Below are 10,631 nucleotides of genomic sequence, written 5' to 3' on the forward strand. Positions count from 1 at the left end.
TTATTAGTTTGTTTTGTTTATTTGCTTAGGTTTTTTCTGTGAATAAATGTTGCACCAGTGAGCTGCCATACATGATGCTGGTATATACTGATCTGTCTGTATATATTTTTATTCTCCTTTTGAGGATAACATAGATAAAACAGACGTTTAAGTGCATATTATTAAAAATATAAAAAAGTATGTGTGCCCACAAGATGTATAGGGCAGCCCACCTCAGCCCTCCCACCAGGAAGAGGCTGGCACTGCCCTGGCCCCAACTCATCTTTGGGGGGGATTACCAGTTCACTTCACTTACCTGTGACTCTGGAGGTAGCAGGGCGAGAAGGGGGAAGAAATGGCTGGAATCTTCAAGAGGGCCCCTACCAGATCTTCTGTGGGTATTAGAGAGATTGAGGGTGCTTGTGTGGGGGTTTCTTCATAAGAGGTTTGCTGGGGAGGCTCCTTTCCCTAATCTCTAATTTTATTCAGGTGAGAGGACTGAATTTTCGTGGCCATGCATCCCCACTTCTGCTCCCTAATCGGCATCTGTGCTGTGGAGATGACATTGCTGAGACATCAAGGGATGTGTAATGCATCTGCTGATATTATCCCTGTAAGCCTAAATTCTATGGCAATTGGCCTAGGTGGATTCACTGGGCAGGGGCAGCCCTGTGCAGCTGCATAATAGCCAGTGCCCAATCCTCTTCCCATTGAAGTCAGTAGCCAAATTCCCGTTGACCTTTATGGGAGAGGGATTGGGCCTTAAACCTGAATTACGTGACTGCCACTATAGCAGTTACTTCCATCTTGGAACAGAGAACAGCCACCATGGCTGGAAAGGTCATGGACCTTCCATAGACCAGCAGCCTCAGAATTTCGGCTGGATTGAGCTGTTATGGCAAGATTATGCCCAGGTTTTGTTTGGCCAAGCAGAGGAGGAAGGGACCCTGCCCTGCTCAGCCAAGTAAGAGCTATACACTTTGTCAGTTTGGACCTGATACTGAGAGCAGCTTCTGCTCTCTGAATATTCCCTCCGGCAGGCTGGAGGAGGGGGGATAGAGGTGGGAAGCTGGCACAGCTTTGGCTTTACCCCGCGCCCCCCTCTCGCTGGTGAGAGTCTCTAGTCAGGCCTGATGGGAGAAATAACTGGAACCTTTGAAAGGCTACAGTAACTAACTTCTCCTCTAAAGCAGCGGGTCTCAAACATTAGCAACCTGAGGACCCCATTTTGATTTTAAAAATTTTGGGGATTCCCAAGTCCCCCTCGCTCAGTCCCAGGCCCCAACCCCACTCCATCCCTTCTGCTAAGGCCCCACCCCACCTCTTCCCGCTCCTCCCGCTCTCTCCATTCCCCCTCCCTCCATTGCTCGCTCTCCCCCACCCTCACTCACTTTGACTAGGCTGGGCCAGGGGGTTGCGATGCAGGAGGGTGTGGGGGGTGCAGGCTGTGGGAGGGAGTTTGAGTGCAGGAGGGGGTGCGGGCTCTGGGAGGGAGTTTGGGTGCGGAAGGGTGCGGGGTGCAGGCTCTGGGAGGGAGTTTGGGTGCGGGAGGGGGTTTGGGGTTGGGGCAGGTGGTGAGGGGTGTGGGAGGGGGTGAGGGGTGGCACTTACCCTGGGCACTGCCCCTGCAGCTCCCATTGGCTGCAGTTCCTGGCCAATGGGAGAAGTGGAGTCAGCGCTTGGGGCAGGGGCAATATGCAGAGACCCCCTGCCTCTCCGCGCCCCCAGGGACGGCAGGAATGTGCTGGCCACTTCCGGGAGCGTTGTGGGGCCAGGGCAGGCAGGGACCCTGCCTTAGCCCTGCTGCATAGCTGGACTTTTAGCACCTAAAATCTCCTGGTTTGGCTTGAGTAGCCTCCTGGAGATAGAGGGAGGGGGAGAAGTTAATCAGCAGGGCCCACGGACCCCTGGAGTTCCCTCGAGGATCCACAGACTCCAGTTTGAGGAACGCTGCTCTAGAGCAAGAGAGGGGGAGAGTGATGCTTCACAGCTGTGTGTCTGGGCCACAATGCTGCCCGAGACACGCTCTGCCATGGTGTAGCTTACGTACCACCCTGTGTTCAGGACCATGCCTAATTGAAGAAATAAATTAATAAGATTACTCTTAATAAAATAATAAGTTACTCCTTTATTTAATATCCTGTTAAGTCAATCGTATACCATAGCAGCAAGTGGTTAATGCTAATGAACAACACTAACAATATTATTTAGCATTTTTATGTTTTCCATTTTCATAGAGCTTTGCAAACATTAATTCATCCCAATGCCTCCCTGTGAGGTAATGAAAAAATATTAATATGCCCATTTATAGATGAGGAATTAAAGAAAATATTAGTGGATATTGCTTCACATCCTGTTCACGCTTCTGTGATTGTAAAACAAAATGAGCTTGCAGATTAGACTGAAATTGCTGAGCATTGGACCATAATAATGAGGAGTTTAGATAACAAGACAGGGACGAATTAGGGTCTTATCAGACCCTCCACTTCCACAGGTGAAAAGTGTGGGGATCCAATAGATCCAGCCCTAGAGAGTTTGTGGAAGTGCCACCCAGGAGGCGTTGTTTTTCCTTCCTCTCGTAATCTCTACAAGGAATCTGTGGAGCTTGGGATCTGTAAATGGGGATGGTGGGATGGAGCTAGGATGGACTAGGGTTGAGGCTGGGGACTGGGAAACAACTGCAGATGTGACATAGTCTCCCACACCAACCCTGCAAAGAGCCTGTGTGCAGATGGCCATATACCTCCATGCAGTCTCCAACATCAACATCGATCACGGGAAATGTGTTTACAAGGTGGAAGAATTCCAAGGAATTTGGGACTGGATTGCTCAAAAGGAGTTAGGCTCCTAACTCCTATTTAATTTCAGTGGAAATTAGGAGCCTACCTTCTTTTGAGCAATCAGCCCTCATTGAGTTCCCCTGGCCCTGTGTAGGAGTAATCTACCTAAAAGTAGGAGCTATCTTGTGCGTTCATATTGCAATTGGGAATGCATGCAATGTAATGAAAATAAACAACATAGGCTGCAATAGGGAGGCCCAGAAGTGGGGTTTTTGTTTTTAATGATTTAGACTCACACTCTTAATATTAATTAAATATCTGGGGGCAGATTCTCTACTCCATTACACCAGTTTTATGGTGATGTAAATATTGCTTTTAATGGAATTGCACCAATATAAAACTGGTGTAACTGAGTGGAAAATCAGACCCATGGATTTCAGACCTTACTCCACCAAAATTCATTCTGATTTCAGAAGAAGTGTTGCTTGCACAAGGATTGCAGGATTGGGCCCACAGCTTAGTGTCTATGTTGATTTAATAAATTAACCTGTTACATGCTTAATTAACCATAATAAAACCAAATAGCTATTACAAACATGAAAGGTGTTTAATTTTATTTAAGAAAATAAAGCAATGCTTTGTTCAATCAAATGAACAATTCATCATCATAAATGTTATAAAGATTTTAATTTTTATTGCTAGTTTCTTTATATTTATTTTCCAGTGATTTGAAATCTTTGTTTCCGATGTAACTTAGCTCCCTGTGTCAACCTGGCTTGGTTTTATACTGAATAAAAAGAAATTACATTTATAAGTTTTTTAAGTGACTGAGTTAAAATAACCTGAAGGTCACTACAATTGTAAAAGCAAATGTTTCTGTTGTAATTAAGTAAAGACTATTTGTTTTACTTGCTTTAAAAACCCTATCACAGAACACTGATTCTGCTCCATACCTCTGTCAAAAGAGATCTTTGTGGAATATTAAAATAGATTTTTCACAGAAAGAGGGACTGACACTATTATCCAAAATGTCACCCATAATTGTACTTTATAGAATGTAGAAGCCATCTTTTGACTGGCTCACACAACTACAGTGTGTGATCATATTTTTAGTTAGCACTCGGATAAAAATACCGCTTGTTACTTGTTACATTTTACTGGACACCTTAATACTTTAGGAGTGACAGCAAGGGTATCTGAAACAATTTTTATTGTGGGGGTGCAGAGAGCCATTGAACCAAACTGTAAACCCTGTATATGATGGAAATCGCTTCAAGCTAGGGGGTGCTCCATAACCTCAGCACCCCTAGTTGCAACACCTATGAGTGACAGTTTGATTTAATTTTTTTTAAATGATTTCCTAACTATAAAAACCCCAAACAAAGCCTGAAGCACAAGTTCTCTGTGGTATTGTTATTCTTTATTATTACACATACAGAATTTTGATTTTTATAAAGGGTAACATCCAAGTAATTGTACATATTATTGATCAAGAAGCTGTTTTCAATCTCTGAAATGGTTACAAATTGATTTTGTCAGGATGTATTAATTATAATCAGCCACATCTCAATTGCATCCTAATATTATATGTCAGGTAATAAAAACAAAGTCTTACCAACCTCTGATGAAGCTGCAATGGGGGTTAATTTGTATGCATGTTTGGAAAGGAAAGGCAGTGCTCACTCTCAACACTGACAGGTCCCTTTAATCTTTTCTGTAGAAGATTGTCAATTTGTCCCATTCTATAGCTGAACAGTGACAGTCACTTAGTTTATTTGCAGCTTTGAAGCCTGGTCCTGTAATGTTTCTCATCTGATAGGAGATGAATGAAGGTGTCACTGTGGGAAACCTTTAGCTGTCTGCTCCATGAAGGAGGCTCCTTGCCTTCCCCCATAAGATCCTCTAGTTCATTCTTGGAGCCTCCAACTTTCCCCTCACCTGAGTATAGCTCCATCAGCTCCAGTTCATGCTTGGCAGCTGTTTCTAAAACTCTCTGCTTGTTATAGTATCTGACAAAGTTGTTTATGATGGGGTGGATGGGAAGTGCTATAGCTATCACCCCACAAAGGAAACTGGTGGCAGCATTCAGTTTCCCCAGTGTTGTCTTAGGATATATGTCCCCATATCCAACTGTGGTCATGGTTATAATTGCCCACCAAAATGACTGAGGGATGCTTTTAAATAAGGTTTCAGGGTGACTTTGCTCCATGGTATAACCAAGGGCAGAAAACACAAAGATTCCAACAGCCAAGTACATAAGAAGCAGTCCTAGCTCCTTAAAGCTTCTTTTAAGAGCATAGGTTAAAGTCTGTAGCCCTGTGGAGTGGCGTGCGAGTTTGAAAATTCTAGCAATCCTCATGATCCGAAGTGCTTGAACAGCCTGTTGAACATTGGTTAACTCCATCATTCCGGCACCCAAGTGGGTCAAAAGCAAGCTGACGTAGAAGGGAAGTATTGCAAAAACATCAATGATGTTCATGAAAGAAATCACAAAGTGCAGTTTATTAGGAGAAGAAATAAGTCTAAGCACATACTCCAAGGTAAACCAGCCTATACACGCTGTCTCAATGTTGTCCAGTGTTGGGTGTTCCACATGATTTCCCTCAGAGTCTATTATCTGGAGTTCTGGGATGGTCCCCATGCACATTACTACAGATGAGATCAAAATAAATAGGAAGGACAACACTGCGATTACTCTAGCTGGATAGGATGATTCTGGTTTCTCCATTAATTTCCAAATATATTTCTGGCATCTCTTCCAGTGATTTTCAGAGGCATCCATTCCCAAATCATCCAGAATCAATTGCACCCTTCGGGCTATTTCTTCCAGTTCCTCCTTTTTTTCGCTCAGATGAGTTTTGCAGCAGTCATCCAAGAATTTCAAGTCTACTTTCCAAAATTCCATTTCATTCTTGAAACATATAGGGCATATTCCTTTCTTCATGTGAATTTCTCCAAAGTAATATATATCAATAATGCATTTGAAAGCATCTGGATCTCTGTCAAAATAAAATTCTCTTTTCCCAGGATCATAGTCGTCACAAAGAGAGAAAATAGTATCATATCCCCCTGATAAACAGTTGATCAACTGTGCTAATCTTGTTGCTGGATATTGGTTCAGATTTTCTCCATATAGCACCTGCCTCACCCCACCAACATTGACTATAATCTCTATATCTTCATTTTTTTCTGATCCATTACTGTCCACATCTGGAAATCTAGATTCACCTTCCATTTTAATGTTATTGATTTTTTTATATATATCAATTCTTAGTTTTCTTCCAAATCTTTGCTGTTTGTAGATTCTTTGTGAAAACAAATCAGAACCAGGTAATGTATACTACAAAACTTACTGAGATGATTTTGAGTAATGCTAGTAAAGATTACAGAAATAAACCTGCAGTCAGTAAAACCTTGCAAGGTATGCAACAAGCTGCAGTGAAAAGACAAGTCATCAGGCTGTTGTGCTTAGAAGCAGGGATGTTAGAAAGAAATCAACTCCTCCAGCAGATATGAAAGAGAAGAAACCACTGAACAAAACTCACCCTCTACTTCAGTGCTTGAGATTCTTTTCAGGGTCCATTCTTTCTCTTCCTCTGAAGTGATATTTATTCACAGGCTGGCAGTCCCATCATTTCAAAAAATCCCTTGTTCTGATTAATGAAAAGTGAAATAATTGATAATTCGGAAAGACAGACAATCAGCAGGATGATCCCACAGAAAGCTGGTGCAGTTTTTGCCTTCCGCTCCAAGGTCTCAAGGAAAGCTGCTATGTTTACTTTTACTTTAAGGTCTGGAGTTTATGTGTTGACTCCTTCACACAGTGACAGGAAGTGTGCAGAGGAGAAACTTGTGCTTGTTTTTCTTTTGCTGTTTCTAAACACAATAGGAATTCCAGGCTGGCGTCAGGTTCCTTCCAAACTATACCCTCTTCTGGTGAAACACAGCAAAGCACAATCTGTACAGAAAAGCAATTTAACTGTTTTGGTGTATGTCAAGCTATAATGCAATTTTCTTTATAACCGATGCATTTTGAATACTTTAAAAATATCAGTGTTTAAAATGAATTGCAAAACATAATCATATATAATGCAATTAAGAGCTGCAATACAGCTCTAGAGAAGACAAATCAGGCTCATTTTCTTCAGCTCATAAGGAGTAGCAAAAATATCTTTTGCATTTTTAAATAAATACACCATACAGGGTCCTACATTCTTCTCTCAGATACACTGCTGCAAGTCCAGAATAATTCCATCTCTGGAAACTGAGTCACTGTAGATTTTTACAAGTGTAACTAAGAGCAGAACATGGATCATAAAATTCATGCTTTTTGTAGAACTTTTATATCAAAGATATATACATTTGCCCTGAGGTTGAGACAGAAGTGAGAGGCAGACTTGGTGAAAGTCTCTGGGTAAGGATAAAAGGGGTAAAAATCAAAAGTGATGTCATGGTAGGAAGAAGAGGTGGGTGAGGCTTTTTTTACACTAACCAAATCATTGAAAACACTGGACTTGGTGATGTTGAGGGAACCTCAACTACCCAGACATCTGCTGGAAAAATAACACAGCAGGGCACAGATTATTCAGCAAGTTCTTGGAATGCACTGGAGACAACTTTTTATTACAAAAAGAAAGTGACTAGAGGAGAGGCTATTCTAGATTTGATTCTGATAAACATGGAGGAATTGGTTGAGAATTTGAAGGTGGAAGGCAGCTTGGGTGAAAGTGATCATGAAATGACAGAGTTCATGATTCTAAGGAAGTATAGGAGGGCAAACAGCAGAATAAAGACGGTGGACTTCAAGAATGCCAGACCCCTGTGAAAGTAAGAGGGATGGGTACAGGTGGCCCAGCCAGGAGGTATGAACTCTCCCTAAGGGTCCTCAATCTGGTTTAACCTCTTCCTCCCCACTGTTCAAAGATAGAGTTAAATAGGCTTCATTAGGAGCCTTTTGTTATGGTAAAGTGTCAAATGAGAGCTGAAATCACTTGTGGTGGGGCAGTGTTTCTGCCTAGCCTGCAAAGAACTGAAAATTACTGAGAGACTGATGTGCAGAGGTCACAGCAGAGAGGCAGGTGGCAGCAGAAGGTGACTGACAGTCGGCTGGCGAATGAGCAGCTGGCCAGACAGTGAGGAACTGCAGCTGGGGGGATGGGTAGTGGAGAGAAACTGCGGCTGGCGGGGCGGCCAGATGACAAGGAACAGCGGCTGGTGCAGTGGCCAGTCAGAACAAGTGCTCAGATGGCAAAGCAAGCAAGGTGCCTTTTTCCTCAGGTGGGAGGTGAACTCACAGAGATGCACCTCTGTACCTTGGGTCCTCACTGACCATGGACAACCACTGTGAGTGAGGTATGGTGAGGGAGCAGAGAGGAGCACAGAAAAGGAAATTTTGGTTGTAGAACTCAAGAACATGAGATGGAAGGCACTGCCCCACGCATGCTGGGGTGGATGTCCTGCTTAAAGTTTTATGATTATGAATCCTGCTTATGGCACTTTCCCTAATTAATGTCAGGTGACTTCCCTCTTTTCATTAAAAGTTTCTTTTCTACACTCAGACTCTGTGCTTGCGAGTGGGGACGTATTGCATCTCAGAGGCACCCAGGGTGGTATGTAATTTTCCCAGGTTACTGGGTCGAGGCTTGAGCCAGTTCTGTGTTGTATTGTTGAAAAGGGACCCCTAGATATTGAACCCGGCCCTGGTTGCTGCTGACCCCACCTGGCAGAAGGGTTACAGGAGCAAGAAGACAACCAAGGACAGAGAGGCCTATTACTAAATGGGGAGTGAAAGACAATAACAGAAAATGCAGCTATGGCCGAAGTGTTAAATGCCTTCTTTCTTTCAGTTTTTATCAAAAAAGTTAGCAGTGATTGGACAACTAACATAGTGAACATCAGTGTAAATCAGGTAGGCTCTGAGGCTAAAATAGGAAAAGAACAAGTTAAGAATTACTTAGACAAGTTAGATGGCTTCATGTTGGCAGGGCCAGATGAAATACATCGTGGAATTCTTAAGGAACTGGCTGAGGAGATATCTGAGCCATTAGTGATTATTTTTGAGAACTCATGGAGGATGGCAGACTGGCCTGGAAAAGGGAAAATATTGCACCTATCTATAAAAAGGGGAGAAAGGGCAATGCAGGGAATTACAAACCAGTCAGCTTAATTTCAATATCTGGAAAGATAATGGAGCAAATAGTCAAACAATCAATTTGTAAGCTCCTATAAGATAATAAGGTGACAAGTAACAGTCAGCATGGATTTGTCAAGAGCAAATCATGTCAAACCAATCTAATATCCTTCTTTGACAGGACTGGGGGAAGCAGTAGAAGTGATATATCTCTACGTTAGTAAGGCTTTTGATAGTGTCTCTCATCACCTTCTCATGAGCAAACTAGAAAAATATAGGCTAGACACACCTGCTATAAGATAGGTGGATAACTGTACTCAGAGAGTAGTTATTAATGGTTCACAATCAAGCTGGAAGGGCATATTGAGTGGGGACCTGCAGGGATCTGTCCTGGATCCAATTCTATTCAGTATCTTCATAAATGATTTGGCTAATGGCATAGAGAGTACACATATTAAGTTTGTGGACAATACCAAGCTGTGGGAGGTTGCAAGCGCTCTGGAGGACAGGTTTAGAATTCAAAATGAAAGAAATAGGGTGAAATTGGATAAGTTTGCTTAATGTCTAACCTAAATCTCCCTTGCTGAAATTTAAGCCATTACTTCTTGTCCTGTCCTCAGTGGTTAAGGAGAACAATTTATCACCCTCCTTTTTATAACAACCTTTTGAAGACTGTTATCATGGCCCCTGTTGTATGCAGTGTTATTGTAGCTGTGTTGGTCCCAGGATACTAGAGAGACAAAGTGGATAAGGTAATATCTTTTATTAGACCGATGTTTTCTAGATCTTTAATCTGTTTTATTGCTCTCGTCTGGACTTTCTCCAATTTGTCCACATCTTTCCCATAGTGTGGTGCCCAGAACTGGACACAATACTCCAGTTGAGGCCTTATCAGTGCTGAGCAGAGTGGCAGAATTACTTCTCATGTCTTGTTTACAGCACTCCTGCTAATACATTCCAGAATGATGTTTGGGTTTTTTTGCAATAGCATTACACTGGTGACTCTCATTTAGCGTGTGATCCACTGTAACCCCTGGATTATTTTCTGCAATAGCACTGGAACAAATTACCCAGGGAGGTTGTGTAATCTCCATCATTGGAAGTTTTTAAGAACATGTTAGAAAAACACTTATCAGGGATGGTGTAGATGATACTTAGTCCTGCCTCTTATTACCTGGTATCAGGTTAGCAGCTGCTATGTGTATGAGGGTATCACCTAGCGCAAATGCACTGTAATATGTAATTTCTCTCTCTTATTGTGTTTGCACTGTCCTTAGACTTGCAAGCTCCTTAGGGCAGGGATGATACTTTGAAGGCCTGGGAAGGATCTATAGGTGCTGCAGTACACAGAATAATGAATAAAAGACCTGCTAAATTGTTTCACTGGATCAGAGCCTCATTGCTTAATAAAATGAATTGTGCAGCCAGATTTATGTATAGTAAATGTAAAGATACAGACTACAATGGCAGTAAAATGGTTTATGGAACAAATGTCCTTCAGCTCCCACAACGAAAAGCTGAGACCTGAGAAATTAAATTTAAAAGGGAATGCAGGCTGCCTACAAATAAAACAATATGTTTGGTTCACAACCCTGATGTCTTTGCTCAAAAACACAGTGATTACTAATTCATTACAGCAACCCCTTCGCCTTTCTTTAGGTAGCAATAGCAAATCTAGCTATGGTCCACTATGGTTAAGGCAGGAAGTAGCAGCTTCCTTTGGCACCCTTGTCTCCAACACA

The 10,631-nt window shown here is 42.4% G+C and overlaps 1 protein-coding gene across 1 annotated transcript; it reads right to left on the bottom strand.

Moving 5' to 3' along the window:
* Positions 1-4,255: 4,255 nt before the first annotated feature.
* KCNF1 (potassium voltage-gated channel modifier subfamily F member 1) lies at positions 4,256-6,048 on the bottom strand. Its single transcript, XM_073335108.1, has one exon. It carries the CDS (start codon positions 5,992-5,994, stop codon positions 4,531-4,533), a length of 1,464 nt encoding a protein of 487 aa, XP_073191209.1. The 5' UTR covers positions 5,995-6,048; the 3' UTR covers positions 4,256-4,530.
* Between the last annotated feature and the right edge of the window lie 4,583 nt (positions 6,049-10,631).

Source organism: Lepidochelys kempii, chromosome 3 (genome assembly GCF_965140285.1).
Source record: "Lepidochelys kempii isolate rLepKem1 chromosome 3, rLepKem1.hap1, whole genome shotgun sequence".
Taxonomy (NCBI): domain Eukaryota; kingdom Metazoa; phylum Chordata; order Testudines; family Cheloniidae; genus Lepidochelys; species Lepidochelys kempii.

What these genes read in the sequence shown, in the direction of transcription:
- KCNF1 (XM_073335108.1), bottom strand. Translation starts at nt 5,994, where the DNA reads ATGGAAGGTGAATCTAGATTTCCAGATGTGGACAGTAATGGATCAGAA.